This window comes from Fringilla coelebs (genome assembly GCF_963513975.1).
Source record: "Fringilla coelebs genome assembly, chromosome: 10".
NCBI classification, from domain to species: Eukaryota; Metazoa; Chordata; class Aves; order Passeriformes; family Fringillidae; genus Fringilla; species Fringilla coelebs.
In genome coordinates this window covers 19,930,596-19,951,150 of record NC_140036.1, presented here as the reverse complement: position 1 = coordinate 19,951,150, position 20,555 = coordinate 19,930,596, and the positions used below count along the sequence as shown (strand labels likewise).

The following is a 20,555-nucleotide window of genomic DNA, read 5'->3' as shown; positions in this document are numbered from 1 at the left end:
TATCAAAATTTAAGGTTGTAAGGAGAGGGTTTTTGACATCTTCTAATATTTCAATTCTTGCAGCACTTGCATTATTAAGTTTGTTATTTACCAAAATGTAATTACTAGATATGCAAACATAATGTAACAAATTTTTCACCTGCTTCCCACAGTACTTTACAAAAGTACTTTCACACTGGCAAAGTAGACATTGTGGAAGTGAAAATGCTGTACTTGCTGCCCTCCAATTTAATTAAATTTGATACAAGATTTAAAAGTACAAGATTTCAAAGACTAGGAGAAAACATTGGCTTTGACTTTACTCTGAATAAATTTACCTGACATCATCTGGAATATACAACAGTAAAGGACACCTTGTGTGTCATCATTTAGATGTTCATTTAAAAAGAATACAACCTTTGCACAGTGCCAAGGTGTGTAATTGTTACCTTTAATGGCAAATCTACACAGATAAACAGAACCAAGGACACTGGTAGGGTGCTGATGTCCTTTGCTGCCATTTAAAATCTCAAGTATGTTTGCTTAATTAAAAAATAAAAAGCATCTAAGTTTTGTTTAGATTTTTCATTTTTTAGGGATTGAAAGTCTTTGTATTAGTTGATGAAGTTTTGTAACTGTGTTTTGTATTCTGAAGATATAATTGGTCCTGAGAACACTAGAAATACTTGAAAAACCTAATACTTTTTTTTCTTTTTTTGCTTTTTCTTGTAAACCTTTAAACTTATTCTTTTTGTCATTTTGTAAAGAAAACAAACCCAAAAATCAGTCTCACAGCCAGGACCTTGTATGCCATGTTTCATCCCAGTCAGAAGATTGATAGGCAAGTTATAAACCCCTGAAATAGTGGTTTATAATGGAAATGCTGGCAGCCCTTTAACTATAGCAGCACAAGCAGTACAGCAATAAATACTGTGCTTCATCTGTAAACAGAAATTTAGGATGCAGTTTGCAGCCTTGACCTTCAGGCTCCAACTGTGTTTAGATCATTAAGATTCCATAAATACTGTAATTTACAGCCTTCTGAAGGAAGAATTTGTGTGCACAGTAAAGGACGTATTCTTCATGAAAAAATGATTGCTTCCTGTATACCCATTTGGACTCATATTCTCAACCTCAATCAAAGCACTTGACAAATTTGCTGAAGTTTTAGGCATCATTTTTAGCCTTGTGTTTGTCCTAATTCACAGCTCTCTGGATCTATACTGTGTTTTCTGTCCTAGAACTTGAATTAAAAAGAAAGGTGTTTTTTTTCTTTATTGCAGGAGTGTTGCAACCTTCTTGTGCTTCTCCACTACAGGGGAACTGATACATCTTTTATATATGTTCTTTTTCTATAGTTTGCACACACATTCCCCTAGCTATAGTCTTTTACTGTATTTAGGTCCTTAAAAAAATAAATGCCTCATTCCAGTCAATGTCATAGGGCAATAATTGATACATTTTCCATCTATAATGAGATGTAATATAATCAGACTTACCAGCAGAATTCAAATTACTTTTTTTTTAATAATTGGATTAGGATATTTGACTAAATTTCAGTAATCATGATTTACATTGGCAGGTTGTTCAATACAGTAAATGCTGTAGTTTTGATGCTCATTCCTCTTACCTGAACTTCCTGACACTGAACTGCAAATTTGACAACAGCACATTCCCCATGATCTCTATTTCCAGCTGAGCTGGAAATACACAAGTACAGCTTTAATCAGGGTATTTTAGTCTTATCCAGAAATTTAGGCAGAATGAAAAATAATAGGTTGAGGAATATCCTGCTTTGCAAAAGTTACCCTGAGACTTGATTTGGGGTTATGAGAAAATTGCTGAGTTTTGTTGTACCTGAAATATTTCTTTGATTCCCAGTGGTAACCCTGGGTAGATTTTCTATTTTCAGAACAAATTTCTCAGCATAAAATCGGATTGCTGTTGATATTTTTTATTTATTTCTCTTTGTTTCTCATACCATAATCATAATACTGATAATTATTTGGATTTATAATTTGCCAACATTTTAATGGAATAATCAGTAGAAATCTGTCTGTTTGTTACCTTTAGCCATTTCTTGCTTTCCACTCTTTCAATGTATACTTGTATGGCACATTTCTGTGTGTTTTCTACTAAAGGTAATAATCATAGATTACACAGCTGTGGCATCTACAAGGTTAATGTAAGAACAGAGGCTTTGTTACTTTAGGCACTATACAGGGAAAAAACCCAACATTGAAGCATATTGTCCTCTCCATGAGATGGTCAGAGCCATAAAAAGATTCCATAAATACTGATCATATCATGCTTTTGCATGCTTTTCCCTCTACAGAAATACTGACCAAAACACTGGCACCAATATCAGAGAAAGCAACACAGTGTGGATCTACCTGGTGCTCAGAAATAGAGAGTCCAAAACTTGTCTGCCTAGGCTCAGTAAGAGGGTTCTCCCTGCTCCTTGTAGATTTTGTTGTATTTCCTATATTTCCTGATTCCCACAGCTTCTGCCACCTGTCAGCCTGATGCATCTATCAGGTCTGGTGTGCCCTCCTTAGGTACTGACAGAGAGCCTCTCCCCGTGTGGAAAGGCAGAGCTCTTCAGTGCACAATAATATTGAAAAAAATGAGATAACAAAGCAAACTTCATGGAGTATCAGGCATGGCACACTCAGTAGAGGGAGATCTCCAGTCTCAGTGAAAGTGACAGATTTCTTCAGCCACAGGTCTAACTTTCAGGTATGAATCCAGTAGTAACCTTGCAGAATTTCCTAGAATCCCCTGGTATGTTCCCCCAAAATTTTCAAACCTAAGAGTCATTAAAATCACAGCTTGTATCTTCAGTATTTAAAATTAAGGCAAAAAAGAGGCATACAAGGGCTCAGGCTGTCATTTCTGCTCCAGTGAGGTGCATTTTATTCTTAATGGACCCTTGCTTAAGGATTAGTTATGTCCTGACTGACAGTTCTTTTAACAGTTTTATAAAAAGTCAAAGTCAACATGGGTAAAAATCTTTCTTTTAAATGTTTCCTCTTAGCATGCCAAGTTTATCCTGTCCATTAAGGCTCTATGCATCTGCCTCCACTATTTATGGAATTTTTACAGGGATGGTTGTGCTTTGTCTAATAGATGTAATTGAGTGAATTAAGTAGGTGAAAAGCAAGGATTTTGAAAGCAATCTGTGTCTTCAGCAAAGACCTCCAGCAGTTTTTATTGCTCATTTGTATCAGTTAAACTTCTTCCTTTTGCTTCTTTTCATCACACGTACCCAAGTGTGACATTAACACTTCGTTGGGCTAAAGAATTACAACAAATGGGTGCATTTTAATGCACTGAACAAAATACTGGCAGTAAGCAAAGATAGATTGTGCAGCCTGAATTTGACACAATGAAATGAAAGAACAGTCAAAAGTTGTTTTCAGTACCATTCAAAAAAGGCAACTTGCATCCTGCTGAACTCCTGCCACTCAAGTGTGTGTTGCTCACCAGAACAAATATTTTCCTTTCAGATTGAGATTTGTTATGTGCATTCCTGACATGTGTATATTCCACAAGATTTATTTCTGTTTTGCTGATGAACTGCAGCAGATTCTCAGGTTTCAAAATACACATGCCCTAAGAGTCTAGTTTCCAGAGATATGTTTAGTAGGAAAATTAAAGAGCTTATTATATCTCCACGTGTAAACAATCTGCTCATTGGATTTACAGAGGATGAGCATTAAAGATGCAAATATCCTGCTAATCTTAAAGAGTAACATGGGTAAACATGGAGTGCAATGTCACCTGCAAAATAAAACAAAACCCCAGCCCAGAGCTTCTACCCAAGACAGTAGTTCTGTCTCATTGTATAAACTCTGGAGGTTAGTTTTTTCATTTTGAATTCTTCATTTGTGACTCCAAGTAGAAAACATTCCTGTCCCCTTTGTAGTAATATTTGAGATGTTTTCTGACTGACCTGAACCAAATGCATGGAGTATTTTTATTGTTCTGTTTTGTGTTATGTGGAACAGAGAATGATTTGATACGGTGTCAATGATCCTTAGTGTGGGAAATACTGAAATAATTCATGTTTTGCTGGCAGCAGTAGATAATGTTCTGTCTCTATTATCTGCCATGTGCAATTTGTAAATACAATGCTAGAATTATGTTGGGGGGAGAAGGAAAGAATTGTGTGCTGGTAGTAGAATAGTCTACCTCAGATTTTGCCATTCAGTCAGAATAAATGAATTTCTGGCTTCCAACACAGCATGATTTCCTACCTGACTTTTGATCCCCATATTTTTCATCTTTCAAAATTTGCAGCTCCTTTTCTTCTGTGATTTTTTTCATGGCTTATAAATGGAGTTATGAACAGTGGCATTACTTGTTTCCCCAATCCTTCTCTGGTGTTTCTCAGTTCTGCAGTTCAGCTCCCTTCTCTTTGATAAGCATTTGTCCAAATTTATTTTTTGCACCCAAAATGCCTTCCCATTTTCTTCTGCCTTATTCCTTTGAACTTTACAGTGCTTGAGCAGTCTGATTGTGGTCTCTGCAGTTGTAAGCATGGAGCAGCACATTTATCCTAGCACACACCAGTAGCATTTACTAGGCTGATAATGCTCTTACAAATTCCTGCTATGGTTATTATTTTTCTCATGACTGATAATGATGCTGAATTATGCCCTTTCTTAATACTGAGGAGATGCAATAAAGTGAGTGATAGTCATCCTCAAAACACCTGATCCATCTGAGTGGCAATTGAGATGTTTTTCCCTTTGGAATCACCAATACATGTAATGGCCCCAAATTAATGACTGTATTTGTTGTCTTGTAAATTTTTACTATTTAAAGAGCATTTGCTGCATAAATACTACTGAATTAGCCATCTGCAGAGCTGTAATTATGGCAGACTTTAAAGCTTATTTAAACAGGGAACATGAAAATCTTTTCATTACACCTGCAAAAGCAGAAAACCTCTGTAATCAGGGATTATGTCATGGCTTGAAAACAGATTTCTCACTTCCCTGATGTGGAGGGAAACCTGGTTTTACATATATTCATTTATTTTTCCTCTATGTACTTCCCATGAATCTTCTTCCATCTTTTTAATTAGGTTGATTTGTATACTTGCAGAGTTCTCTCTGTACAATACATCAGACCCACTATGTTTGTGATCCAGTAAATATTATACTGTCATTTAACCCAGCATTAGTTGTCCTGAAGATAAGACTGTGTCCAGGAAAGAATAAAAGAATATTCCTCATGTACACGAACGTGCATAGTCTTGGCCTTGCAAAAAAGAAAGAAAAAAAAAAAAGGGTTGGTTTTTCCTTGTAAAATGCCATTTATTTTAATATGTGTCCTCACTGGATGTTTTACCCATTTCATAGCAGTTGTTGTGCTGACTGTAAAAGCCCTGGCACAGCTGTTCTGTGAGCTCAGGGCAGGGCTCTCATGCCAACCTCCAGCCAGTCTTGTGGTTAGCATGCAACTCCACTCCATGTCCCTTGCTGGCAGATCTTGCTTGGTCTGCACTTATTGTGCTAAATAGGGCAAGAATATTTAGTTCCAGAAAAAAAAAAAATCTGCTGTGATCTCAGGAAGCTATACAAAGTATTAGATTCTGAATAATTTATTAAATCTGGCAGAAACTTAATATTTTATACATTATTTGATATTTATTATAAACAGTAGGAATGGTAACATTTTTTAATCCAATAAATATAAGAATCCACATTTTTAATCATGACAGATAAGAACCACTCATATATGAGTGGTTATATTTTAACCATATATTGTTGAAATATTAGCCAAGAACACTTGACTATAGTACAGAAATAAATGGAATTCATTGGAAAAATAGTTAATATGCAATATTCCCCCACTAACATATTACCCAGGCAATAGAGCTTGGAAATGTGGTGATGAGATCATTAACAGGAAAATTGCCTTAACTGGGACTTAAAAGAAGTGTTAATTTTGTGTGTGTACCTGCCACTGCAGGTAATAATGATATAATTTTAGGCATTTCTTTAATGATGTATTAGGTATTATGACATAATCTTTTATCCCTTGTTAACTCTTATGATAATGACCTGTGGTAATGGTCTCAGTTCACGTGGCTCAGAGTTATTTAGGGTGATAAACCCAGTCAGGATCAGAGCTGGAGATCAAGGTCAAGGCAGTTCCTGCATTAGGCACTGGACACTGCTTGCTGCTTTGGTTGGGAATGGGATTCCTCCTCAGGAAGAGGATCTTTTACATGATTTCCAAATAAAAAGCCCTATGAAGTCATCAGAACATCAGCTGTGAGCCATTTGGAAATAATTTTATTAATTCACTTCCCTCAAGTTCTTCAAAATAGTAGCACATCTGCTTTGAATTCGAGTGTTTCAGACTGAGACATCCTTAAAAGACAGATAGTTTCCTCCAAATCATTCACACAAGCATATGTTTCTTTCACTTGAAAAGCAAGTGTAGCATAAATCATTCAAAGAACAACATGCTTACATTTGTTACCAACAGCTACATTATTTGAAATTTAACAAAGAATATTTCATAGCAGTTGCTGCCAGCAAATAACATTTTAAAATACAGTTATATCAATTTTGTTCAATGCATCATCAGTCTTTTAAGTATAAATGTCAGTCCTTGTTCTGAGGAACCACAGAAAAAGTGCTGGTGGATTTTCAAGGAATTTTTACATCTCCATGGGGTATACATCATTCTCCATCAGCTGCATACAGGGTTTGGAAGCTCTGTGGCAAAGTGGGATCTGTGGCTTCTTCAGGAATTTCTACATAAAGTTGCTTAATTAATTTCTGTGAAACCCTAGAGAAAATTATGCCTAATTAGAGGACTGCTCTTTAGTAGTGATAAACAGTGACATGCAGCTTCTGAGGAACAAATGCATCCTATTTGTATTTTTTATTTAACTTCTGTGAAGTCATTATGTACTGTTGAAGCTCTAGATTGGCTTCTTCTTACCTACTGATCTTGTTTACTCCAAAGCAAGAAATAAATCAGCTCCTAAACCCAGCAAATTTTTACCAAGAGAAAAACTGTGAGTGCATGGTAATGTTGATGTTAAGCACTGGCAAATAGGAACTTTATTGCAGGCTGATTTTACTCAACCTCAGTCTTTAAGCTAGTCAGGCTTCTTAGCTCCATTATTCCTACTTGAGGCTGTTCCAGAACATCAGTCCTCTTATGATCTGCTACTTGCCAGCTTCCATTTATTCATGGTTATTATATATTATGCTAGACACTGTTTGCTATCAAAAGTCACAAAATTTAGGAAGTGATGTAATTATTGTTTATTTAACAAAAGTGAAAAAGTTTGGCTACAGGTTGTCAAAGACTTGGTATTTCCTTTATTTCTCAGCCATTGCAAAACACTGTCCTATTATCAGAAAATCAAGCTTAGAATTGTTAGCTTTATGTCAGTCTTCTCTGTTGGCAGAAGACATTTAATTATCAAAAGAATAGTTTCCTTACACGTTTCAGAACAGAATTGAAAGTGAATGTTTTCTATGAATGTTGAGTTTTGGTGATAAAAAACTCTTCATGCAACCTTTCTTGGCTTAAATTCTTTAACAGACCTTTTGCTTTCTCTTTGGGATTCTGAATGCTCCTACATGGTCTTTGGAATCTGGTGTTGGTGCACTTAAGGCCCTCACAAAGATTTAAAGTTCTCAAGGTGCATCAAGCTGAAATTTGAGCTAGAATTAGGGTTAGGTTAGGCTTTAGTGATCCTTCAGTGGGAGATTAGTGTGTTTCAGGACAGTGGATCCCTTGCATCCTAATCAAAGAGCACTGTAGGGAAATAAAAGATAATGTATCTTGTAACCCGCTACTCTTGCAGTCTGGCTTCTCTTTTTCCCTCTGTTTATTTGGCAGGCAGTCAAGCCAAGCATCGAAACATTTCACAGAGCTGCAAAAATCAGGATTAATTTTTTAAAGAAACCCTATTTAAAATATACTCAAACCTGGAATAACTACTTCCTTGTGGTCCCATGTCCCAACAGGATTGTGTTCATGCCCACTAACTACAACCTCATTTGCCATAATTGAATCAATTAGAGGTGTCCTAATGCCTGCCTTTTATGCAAGATAAATTTGTGTCGAGCAGGGAGAGAGTGTGTCTGGTTTACCACTGTCACATAACAGTGACTTTGAAATGCCTTTCAGTTGGTTAGACTTTATTTGGGTTTGAAATCTCTATTACCTGCAGCTTATCAACTGCTGATAACATGCAGATGCATCCCTTTCAGGCAGACACTCACCTCTGAGTGTTCCTGGTTTTAAATATATCACTTTCTGGAATATAGACTGGTGGAACCCTTTGCAGCCTGTTAACCAGAGCACTAAGGGAAGGCAGTTGATGGCTCTTTGAAAAAGGAGAGGATGTGCAGGAAACAAAAGTTAGGAACAAGTAATTACAAACAGTGACATGCTGGGTTTATGGGGACTTAGGGCAGTGAAGGAGAGGTGATGGTGATATTTAGAGCAGAGTTGCCCTGAGGGGTTGGGTGCCACATCCCCATGTTCCATCCCAGTCCAGCAGGGAATGAGCATTGTAGGGTAAAGAAGGGGTTCCTCTGCATCAGCTCTAATGACATGTAATGACACTTCACCAGGGCCTGTATCTCCTCCCGATAAAAGCTAATCTTACACGGCCAGCAGCTATAATTTTATAATTATAAACCTTGCGCCGCAATGCTGCTGTGAAATAAAATAGGTAAGATAACAAAACTGCACGTAGGTGTCAAAAAGATTTAAGAAATAAGAGAGGAAAGGAGAACAGCCATTGGAGATCAAAAGATAAGGATCCCAGAGGAAGAAAGGAAACCTTCTGCATGTTCACTGCAAAATTTTCTGAGGTGCAAAGTTGTATAAATAAACCAGTATAAATCTTCTTGTGCTCTTTCCAGAGGAGATTTTGTGATATTTTTGTGTCCTACAATGAGTAACCACTGTATGGAACTGGAAGTCCCAACATGTAAATATTGTTATTAGAGTGCATTTACTTATTTACCAAAGTAATCATATTTTATGTCTTATAGGCGTGAATGAAAACAGAACCCTAAATGTAAGAAAAGTGCATTCAAAATTGAACAGTATCAGGAGAAAGGGAAATTCAGAGAATCCTTGTTCTGTTGTGCTTTTTTTTCTTTTCTTTTTTTCCTTGGAGAGTACAAGGAAAAACAAATCAGGGAATTACAAAATTGAGCTTGTGAGGATGCTGAAGTCATAACATATTGTGTTATAACTGGAACAGACAGAGGCTGCCCACAGCATTTATCTCTAAATAGTTTTACTGTGATTCCGCAGAGAAAACCTGCACTCATTTCATGTGGGACACTAGACTTACCATCATGTCCTAATGATTTAATAATTACTTTTCAAAATCTCAAACGTGGGCTGTTAGATGGGAGTCTGTTTGTAAGTGCCTGAATAATTCATCTTGTGTTGTACATTACCTACAGACAAAATTTTCTTGTAAGCTAAAAAATCGTTTTTCGTGACAAGAATAATGTGGTAATCTTGTTTCATCTTGTACTGTCCAGTTGCTCTAATATTGAAGTTGTGTTAAAGTCAATATATTTCTAGTGTGATCTGTCATTCAAGAATTTGTCAAATTCCTTCTGGTCTGGTGGGTTTGACTGTACCTCCTTATTTTTGGTTATGTAGAACAGCATTTAATGGCATTATTTTTATCAGGAATGCTTGTGTTCCTAGGCCTGCCAAGGACTTAGAGGAGTTGTAGTAGAGGCTCTCTTTATAGTTTCTTTACTTTGCTAAGGCTGTTTGTTTTGTTTGTAGCCCTTTTATCTTTTTCAGTGGTACTGCCTGAAGTTATTAATTGGGTTTCCTACCTCAGTGTTCCACTTTTCAGGTCACTGGCATGTGTCATAGAAACAAGCCCATTAGGATGAATGATGTGTGTTGTAATTTCATCAGCATCATCAATCATGTATTGCAGTGTTCTGTTTAGGAGTGTCTTTTTGTTTTGTGGGGGTCAGGCTGACTGTGTGAATTATATTCATAAGATAAAATAGTTAAAGATGAAGGTAGATACTTAAGCAATTAGGCCAGAGGCTGGAATTGTTGTTTTAGAGGTGTAGGCTACAAAACCAATTTGTGTTGAGGAATGTTTAAGTAATTGAATTTCACAGTGTAAATTAAAGTCTCTTGCTATCATTCTGCATATTATGGGCACATGGTGATACCTTGTGTCAATGAAATGGCTGGGGTTTATTTTTCAGTCCCTGTGTAATCTTTAATGAAAACACTGTTCTGACTTGTAAAGGCTTGGAAGTAATAAACTGAACTGACCATTTTTTTCATTTGATGAAGCTTCAACAGAGATAAGAAGTAAACTTGTATAAATTGACTCTCATGAACATGCATAAAGAGAGAAATCATTTTGTGCAACAAAGGGGTGGCATGGCTTGCCAAGCAAAGATAAGTAATTGGAAAATACAAGATCCCAGTGAGAACTCCTAGCAGGAAAGTTGAAAAAAACAGGTGCTGGATTATGTTCACTTATTAGTATTTGCATGCATAAAAATATAAATGAGGTTCTGCTGTACTATGTAATCAGCTATTCTGAAGTCATATTACTGTTTCAGAACTTAAGATATTATTTTAAAATTATGACAGTAGATTGCTTGTCTCATTCATCAAACAACTAATCTCTCATCAGACAGTAATTTGCCCTGCATTCTGGTGGGGGGGATAGCAGTTCTTGTTTTTACTTGGATCACATGCCTGTGTATTTACTGTGGGATCACTAGTGATTCCAAAGTCACAGCAGTAGATTTAAACTGTGTTAACACCCTTGCCTGTCAGGGTAAACCCTCTTTTTTACCTTGTGTGCCTTGTTTAGAGCCCCTTTGATGATGGGATGTGATGTCTGTTCCTGTTCACCACAGACATTGTCTCAGCAGTCCCAAATGTTCCAATGTTCAGACCATCCTCTCTTTAGAGTGCTTTTTGGCACTCTGAGTCAGTGTTGCTCTGCTGATGGTGGCTGTCTTATCATGTTTTCATAAGTTGACCTAAAGGAATAGAGGGATCCTTACACAGATCAGGGCACCTGTGTTGTAGGCATTTGGAGTAGAATTCCAGCTCAGTCAAACTCTCTCAGCCACCTGCAAACAGGTCTCTCCTGAGGGTAGAAGGAAATGTGATTATCTCTAGCACTGTCCTTGCTGTTGGAGGTGTTTGAGGGGCTGTGAGCAGGCTTCTTTCTCCCTGTGAACTCCAGGAACTACAGAGGAGAGTTCTTCAAAAGCCTGGCTCTGCTTGCACTGATCTCAGCAGGAGTCCCTGAACTGAGGGAGCAAACTCAATCCCTGCTTTGAAAAATGCAGTATTTCCCATAGCACAGCCTATCCTTAAAAGCCAACCAACCAACCAACCAAGAATTTATCTGGCTCTCAACATACACAGTTGTCATTTACTGTGTCACAGAGCCTGCTTTGGGACAGTCCAGCTTGAGTCACCTCTGAGTGTGAGCTGCACCACAGACAGGGAGCAGCAGCATCAGCTCCAAGCTAAGGGGGCTGTCCTGTGGCTGCTGCAGTGCCAGCTGACAAAGTTGTTGCCACATCTGCTTGTTCCTGCCCTCTTGATGGGGCTTTCTGTCCCAACTGAGCTGTTCTTGCAAATACCCCTCACCTGTTTCTGTCTAAATGGTCTGTGGCAGTGGTGACCTATGGTTTAAACTGTCCCTCTGCTGCAGTGTTGAATTCCAACCCTTTCCTCCTCTGTTTAGATCTCCAGTGCAATGCATTGCAGACCCCCTTGAACTGTCTGGATGTATTGCTGTCAGGGGATGAAAAACTCATCATTCCTTGTGCACACTGCTGGGTTTGGATGTATACTCAATATTGGGGGGTAAAAGCATAGGCTGAAAAATTGCCTGGTGAGGGCAAGAGTTATTTTGTACCTTTGAAAAAAATGATCTCTCATTCAAAACGTTTTTTTTAAGCTGGAAAACATGGCTAAAGATTGTGTGTGTTCTGTGGTGTCATGTATTGGTCTCCTTTGTTCCCTTTCCCCCAGGCAGAGTTGCACTTAGGTTGATTCATAGAATAAAATGCACTTCTGTGTTCGTCTGTCTTCTGTAAATAAACCTGGCAGTTTATTGCTAATTTGGAGTTGCCATTTGGCCTGTTCTGTTGTGCCATTAGGTTGCTAACAAAGTGTGGGAGCTGTCCTGTTCCTTGCTGGGCTCTCCACACAGCTTCTCCCCTGCCCTGAACACCTGTCCTGTGTTTGAGGAGAAAGTCCTGCACCAAATCACTGTAGCTTTCCTGTTTCAAATTTCATTCACTTCTGTTTGCAATCAAAGAAGCTCCTGGGTGGAGGTTTATGATGTTTATGTGCTCTTCTAATTAGTGTAATGATTACACCTGGTTTTGGATAACATTTATAGCCTGCTTCAAAGAGTCCCATTAAAATCACTGACTAGCTTTGAATTCTGAGCCTTCCCCACCTCATACAAACATTTCCAAGGGATCACACAGTACTCTTGCATCTGTTTTTCTAAAAACTATTAAAATTTTTTGCAGATATTACTGGAAAACACAGATTTTGTTTCATGAGGGCTTGGCTGTGTGTGCTGTTTCTTTACTCTAGTATGGGACATTAAAGGTGGGTTACTCTAGTTCTGAAACCACAAAGGATTGTTGATGAAATAAAGTCTCTGCTGAAGGCAAGGAGAGTTTTACCATTGTCATCAATGCAGCTGGAATTTCACCTCTGAAGAGTGAAATAAATAATGTGAGCAGGTAGGAAAAACAAAAACAAAACCAAACCTGTGCTGAGGGTTCACAGCAGCAACCAAATTCTTTTTAGAGGGGAATAAATGGAGTTCATCTGAGACACAAAAACCTTCATAAAGGGGGTGTGATAGGTCTGGGCTCACGCTTTTGAATAAAAACTTGAATGGTCAGAGAGAAATGTGAGACTTCTTTGATGGATTTAGTAACTGCTCCAATGTAAGTACATGTAGTTCAGTGAATAAATTCAGTTTATAGAGCATAATAAATATGCATTTGTCTCTCAATCTGCCATGGGTCAGCTTTACTATGCATAATATGTATCATCTGTAAGCTGTGGCTGATACTTGCAGGGATTCTTGATGGCATCTGATGGATTAGTTTTGAGTCAAAATCTTACCATTCTCTCCATTGTTCTCTTTCAGAAATATTCTTTACAGACTGGATGACAGGACCAGCCAGTTTTCAGTACTGCTGGAGGCCCTGGAGCACTGCAAACTACATCAGTCAAATGAGACCGTGCAGGCAGCCTTGTCAGAGGTGCTGAACAGCATCAATTCAGCTCAGGTTTACTTCAAAGCAGGACTTGATGTGTTTGAGACTGCCTTAGCTGGAAAGAAATGAGAGGATTCTCTGCATTCCAAGACATTTGTTTACAACTCTCTAAACAAAAGTTCAACTTGGACCAGAATTGCTCTGAGGATCAAACCTTTCCCAGCCTTTCCTTCAGCTGGCGCTTAAAGGTACTGCAACACATGGTGTAAGAAATGTAAAACAGTACTTTGCACTGTTCACAATGTATCTCAAATGCCTCTTCCTGAATGTATCAAACCTAAAGAGAGGGAGTAACACTTCAGAGATGATTTTCGGAAGGACATCTGCTGTATTTTTGTATGTAAAATATGTTTTTATGACTAAGAGCTCAATCATGAGAAGTACCAAGCACATCCTGCCATGTGCTGAAGCCCTGGTTCTGAGACACCCCAGATGTGCAGCCAGGGGAGATTTCCTCTGTCAGAAAAACATGACTCAAGTTTCTTAATGTTTTCAGCAAGCTCATCTTCTTCCTTACTCCGTTCAGAGTAAGTAGTTGAAGGATGTGGTGTTTCCTTGGGTATCCAGCACCGGAGTGGAAATGCACAGAACACCTTTAGGGGTGCAATCCAACACCTTGACTCCTGTGGAACAATAAATACCTCAGTTCTGAGAATACAGATAAACTTTGATTCTTCCATTTCTGTATGAAAATAAAAGAGTTGTTCTCTCTGATGTTTCTTGGAGAGGAAATTTTTGTGATGATTTCAAATTATTTGAAAAGTGTGAGTCGGTAATTACACTTGCACAAAAATCCTTTGAATGTTTATGTTAAATGAAAGTACTGCCCAGTCTTTATAAGGCTGGAGGCCTTAAAAATTTTCACCAAACATTACCAAAAAATCCCCCTTCAAGGTCTGTCAACTTCCAGAGAGCTGTAAATAAAAGCAAGGCCTCAAGTCCTGGGAAAAGTTTTGGGATTCCACCGCTCTTGGCCACACCACCCATTATTCCAGGCTGGATTGTTCCATCAAGCCTCACATCCAGGACCCGGGTCATTGTCAGAAAAGCACAAGGTAAAACATCCATCCATTCCCTGCTGTAGAACCAGGAATTCAAGTGTGGAGGCACAAGCTGGTGAAGCACATTGCAGAGCTGAAACACAAATCTGTTTTTGCATTGGTAGAGGGCTCTAATCACACCATTGCCTGTTGGCCAAAGTCATCTGTGTGTGAAAGGATCAAGAGGTTCAGTGTCCTCTGAGGGGATGCTAAACCCATTTGAGAACTCCAGGTCTTAATAATATGAACAGTTGAAATTGTTAAGCCCTATTTGGGCTTAACAATTCTAGGTTTAGAGCTTAAATAATTAATTTTATATAGATGCTTAAAATTTAAATATAATTTATTTGATGGAAATGTTAAATGTATTGTTATCCAGTTTGCCATGTAAACATTACAGGAACATTTCAGGTTGGAATAAAAATGGAAAAAGGTGTCTGTATTAATGTTTAAAATTTGTCTTCAGGAAAATTTCTGAGTGCACAATTTGGTGAAATTTTTTTTAAAGTTCACATAGCAAGAAATGAGCTGTTTACAGATCTGGGTTTCTGTTCCAAAGTCCTTAAAAAGGGGTCTCTCCAAGCAATGGCCCAGGACTGGGTACACACAGCTGTGCTGTTGCTACATTTCTTCCTAAGTTCTGCTTGAGCAGAGGCAGAGCTGTGCAGTTGTGCAGCAGCTCTGCAGTGGGAATTTGTTCAGCACCAGTCAGTGGGACTGCACATCATTATCTCCTAGCTTTCCTTGGCATCTGATCAGCAAAAACTGATGAGGATTCTTTTGCTAATGCTGGCACCAGTTCTGTTTAGTGCAGAGAGAATTTGACTCCTGGAGAATAACATCATTTCTGATGTAGGTTCACCCCTTGTCTGCATCGTTTTTATTATTGTAAGATTTAAGTGGTTGGAATATCCACATTTGAATTGTATGTTTATTTTGGGGACTTGGGGATGTACTGTGCTGTGGAGCCTTTGGTGGGATTCAGGGATAAAGGGTCAGGAGCCATCAGGAGACCAAGAGAGAGGTTAACACCTTTGTTAACTCTACCAGGTGAATTTCATAACTGCTTCCTCATCCTTAGAATGTTCCAGCTCTAATGCAACCAAAGTGTACTCAGCAAAATCAGTGAAATCTGGTGGAAGCAATATCTCTCATGGATGATTTCTCAACCCTGTAATTCCAAAATAAAATATTTATCTTGTTTTCTCACTAATGTCCTTCTGTAACCACTTCTAAACTAACAGACTTAAAAGTACTCTGCTAGAAAAGCACTGCTGTTGTAAATGTCTGTCTATTCTAGACACAATCAGATGTTCTTGTTGGTGAGATGAATCAGATGAGCTATTTAGGGACTTAAATGCATTGATTTCAATGTCATCTCACACTTTTAGATCTTTTGTAGGCTTTTATTTCAATGTTAAGATCTTACATATAAGTGAGTGCTCAGTGATAATATTTGTACCATTATAGCTTTGGAAAAAAAGCACTTTTGAGCCATATCCTTCCATTGATTTTTAAATCCTATCTATTGACTTCAAGGAATTTACAGCAAGTTAAGGTCCTAAGTACCTGGTGAGCTTCTGACATAGAGTTTTTGCCCAAACAGCTGTGGAACATCAGCTAAAGGAAGGTGTTAGTAAATCATAGCAGCTTACCCAGATTGACATCATTCCTGTGTTGTTCTGGAATAAACAGAGCACCCTTAAAGGCAGAAGTACATCTGAAAATTGCCTGAATGATACTAAAAATGTGTGAGCTTTTCAGAAGCATCAACTGCCAGAGACTGTATAACAAATGCATTGATTGCTCTTTAATCTAGAGTCATGCTCACAGTGACCAGAAAATCCCTGCAGCCTGCAATATTTGTATGTTGAGGCAGTTGATAATAAAAAGCCAATAAGGTTTTATTAGTATGTATTTTAAAAGAGTCCATAAAAAAGCTAAAGCACAATCAAGGTGGATGAATAAAAACTACATGGGAGCTGGATTTTGAGTACTAACCTTAAAAAAGGCAGTGAATTGTTTTTATCATCCAAGAAAAATAGTACCTGTGTGAATATGCAAACACACAAATGCCTTATATCTTCAAAAGGTTGTGCAAATATTAATTTACTTGCAGCGATATGATACATCTAGATAAACATAGATGTAAATAATTACATGAGAAAATTAGCAAACTCTTTGCATTGCCTCCCTTCCCTTTTAGGAAAGTATTTCAGTCTAGAGATGTGAAAGGAGGCACTGCAGCTGACCTTAGTTCTTGCAACAGTAGGTGGGGAAAGGTTAAATCTCAGGTACTGCAGAAGGAGCCACTGGAGGTCTTTTATTCCAACCTCCCTGCTCAAGCAGGGTCACCTAAAAAACAGCCTCCCAGGAGGGGCTGTGCTCAGGTTGCTGTTGAATGCCTCCCAGGGATGGAGGTTCCTCAACCTCTCTGTGCCAGTGCATGGGCACCCTCTCAGATAAAGTGTTTAATTCTTCCACAGAAACAGTCCCTCCAAATTTCTCCCCATATTTCTGAGTTTTTAAATTCTTGTAATTATTTTCATTGCAAACATTCAATAGGCAGCCATCATTTCATCTAGCAAAAACTCTCAGACACCATCTCTAGGATTTCACAGGTATAATATGTTGGAAAGTTTGTATGAGGAGATTTGTCCTTCAAGCCATAAAGTATTTTTTTTTAAGCCATAGAAACTAATTTCTTTATCTTTTGAGGGTTTTTGTACAGTCCCTGGCCCCCAGTCAATTATTCCTGGAACAGCTGACCATAATAAAGAGCTGAAAGTGGTGGAAAAGTCCTGCTCAGATCCTGATGGATAAAGTGTAAGGAGACATCATCTGTTAAATTCAAAGTATTCACTTCTGAGTACATGTAAGCAGCAGGTTTTCAGTTCTTTTTTCTGATGTCTGGACCAGGAAATTCCCTCAAAAATAGCAGTGTAGAAAGGTGATAATCTTGAAAGTTTTGAAATAAATCTTTGAAGCTTATTTGAATCCAATTCTGAAGTTGGATGAATAAGAAATTATAGGCAAAGAATCAGAATTGGTACTGCTTGTCTACACACAGGCAATATTTAAGCACAGAGTTTCTCTGATCTGGCAAGAGCCATCCAGCATTCTCTCCATGTTGGCTCCATACCAAACTTGTGTGTGCAATTCTGCTGTCCTGCAGTGTTTTACATTGTTAAGGATGGCAAGGACTGAAGGCACCTGCCCAAACCTGTACTTGAACATGCACATTGGAGCCTAGGAAGTGCCTGAGAATAATGAATACTCATTTGGGAAGCAAAGGCTTTTAAAATACCTAAATTAGACTGCATGTTTACTAAAACTGTGGTGCTGTTAAGCCTTTGTTTTTTTCCTAATTATAATCCCACTGCTGCTGGCTATTTCTACTGTTGCTCATAGGGACTTGTCATAACTGGAGAAAATGTACACCTGTGTGGATTTGCAAAAAAGATTATGTTGCACCTCAGTCTTACTGACCTTACTGGACTGTTTTTTCCAACAGGGTTGACTTCACCATAATTATTTACCAGGGTACTATTCCACAGAACCAAGGTTTGCAGAATTTGGCCACTATTTGTGGAATTTCCCACAAGATTTGGTATCAGAAGATCAATTATTTCTGTTTAGTCTATTTTCTTTAATCTCTCAACATAGATTATTAGAAGTAAGAATGTAATTCTTTTTTTTTTAATTGGGAGGAGTCTCTTGGTAAACATTAAGTAAGCCCACAGGGCAGAATATGAATGTGTATGTACAAATGATATAATCTAGAATTAACTTTATACCTATTATGAATGTTGGATTAATGCTGACATACTTATAAATTTCACAGGTTGGAATTAATGCAAGGGCTTAATTTAAGAAATTTAATCAGAATAAAGGTGTGGAACAACAGTTTTGCTGTGTAAATGCTGTGTATGCTTCCTTATCTGCCTAATCCATTTGGCTAAAAAAAAAATAGGGTTTTATCTAAGCTGCTTCTCTTTGATTTATTTTCCAGCAAGCCTTTGAAAATGAAGTCTTGGTCTTTCTTTTAAATGTGTGCTGCCTTTAATGTTTATGGAACACTTCTCAAGTGTTCAGACAGTGTAACACCACCTCATCTGATCAGCCCTGGATTATTTGTTAGGATTGAGTGGAATTTCAAAGCATGGTCTTTGGAAGAAGGTCCTTTCCTGACTGTTACTATATATGCTATTTTATGCTAGAGTGGCTGCCTTTACCATGCAGAGCTGTAGGTGTGCAGTGTGAGGCTTTGAGGCCCTAATTGAAGGGAATTTTCATTTTTTCAGTCATTTTGCAGAGACCTGTTAATTTTCTCCCATTTGAGGCTGTGCTCCCCTGGCCATGCTGGTGACAGAGCAATGCAATACCCAGTGCTCTTAGCACAGGCACGTGGCACTGTCTGAGCTCTCAGTGCATTTTCAGCTTTGAATTCATGTCTCTTGTAGCCCCACTTTACTTTTGTGTAGCTCAATCCTGACACCAGTCTGAGTGACCCCAAGAAGAGGTGGACAGGTCTGACTTTCTGGTGAACTTGCTACAGAAACTGCTGGTGCCCCTATCCTTAAAAAGGTAAACAAAATACTTCCCAAACATTTGGTGGTTTTAGCCTGTACACTGAGGATTCTGAAATAGCTTTGGATGCTGCTTGTTTTTTTGGTGCAGTCTCATTTCATGTTCTCAGCAGCTGAAACATCTTGTAGTGTATGAATCCACTAGAGGGGAAATAAGAAGATCCTTAATATTTTATACTTAAAGCAAATAAGATGAACACAAATTCCCTGTGTTTTCCATTTGCAGTTTATATGAGCTAATATGCAACATACTCCTATCACACATGCTGTGATTTGGTACTCTGAGACAAATAGAAAATGAATGTGATTCCCTATCCAGAGGAACTATATTGAATTCAGGGAACGTTTCACATCCTTTACTGCTTGCATACAGTGTGAGCAAGCACAAGTTAAGATACTTGAAACAGATACTTTTGGGGGTTTTAGCAAGGTGTGGAAAATAATATTCTTGTGTGCAAGGACAGATTTTAGCATTGCATTCGTACCCAGGTGTGTGGTAATGTATTGTGAGTCCTCAGTGCTGTACCTGTGAGATTAATGCTCCGGTGCTGTTATCAGTGTCAGTGCTGGTCTCAACACAAACTGGTTTTTTTTAGTCAGTAGCACCTTGCAGAGTTTACCTACTCAGATGGAATATGCAAGCATTTCTGCCTTTTGTATGCAAAAGAGCAGCTGTCAAGTTGTGTTACCTTTATCAAGCCTTGACACAGAATTTGAGATGCCTGAGTGACGACTCTGTCGTTCCATCTACTTCTATATTTTCACCTAGTAAAATCACGTTGCCAAAAATGATAGCTAGTCAATGCAGAATATTAAGTAACTACTTTGGTTTTTTACCATGAAATAATAGAAACTTGATGCAGTGATTTCTGGAAAGCAATAAATATCATGTTATGTGGAAATGTGCAATGAAAGGTTGATTTTTATAACACTTTATAGAATGTTGAGTCTGAATAAAACAGCTTATTTGCAAAATTAGTTTACTTTGTATCAATTTGTATTTTTATAACATAGTGCAATAAAAAGAGAATGTTGGCCATTAATGTAAGTAGATTTTACATACTTTGATTAAGAAGCACATTTTATTTGATTGTGCTCTGAATATGATTTTTGGAGTTTGTGAAAGTGTTGGTACAGAAGGCACTGTGGGCTGGAATTCAATAAGAGGCATTTTGTGAAAGCAGAGTGAGTTAGACAATGGTTTTTACCATAGTTATACTGTTGCCAGAAATAAAACTGGAATACGAAGATGTGTATAATGTACATTGCACTGAATGGCCCAAAATGATATTCATTTGCTTTTTTGTTTGCTTTTCTTTCTTATTTATAATTGTAAGCTGTAGCATATGCCTCTCAAGCTGCTGATGCAGTAATGGAGATCCCAGGGCACTAAAGCATAATGGGAAGAAAGAAAAAGGCAAGGAAGATAAAAAATAGCTAGACAAAAACTCAGAAGCTGGGATGAAATAATTTACTGACAGGTAAACTTTGAATTATCCACATTTTTAGGTGCTGGTATATAGAAAGGCCAGTTATTCAGGTAATTGGTCTTTCAGGTGGTGAGAAATTGTCCCTGGTTTTTTTTTTTTTTTTTTTTGAGAACATAGATTTTGGAAACCAGT

The 20,555-nt window shown here is 37.9% G+C and overlaps 1 protein-coding gene across 1 annotated transcript in view; it reads left to right on the top strand.

Annotated features, from left to right (window-relative positions):
- The window catches only part of NAALADL2 (N-acetylated alpha-linked acidic dipeptidase like 2), a gene marked incomplete at its 5' end in the record, with an annotated part of 294,310 nt that extends 280,583 nt beyond the window's left edge, over positions 1–13,727 (top strand). The window contains one exon of the mRNA XM_084212314.1: positions 13,175–13,727. Within this exon, the coding sequence (XP_084068440.1) occupies positions 13,175–13,373 (199 nt within the window). The 3' untranslated portion in view covers positions 13,374–13,727. The remainder of the gene's footprint in view (positions 1–13,174) is intronic.
- Between the last annotated feature and the right edge of the window lie 6,828 nt (positions 13,728–20,555).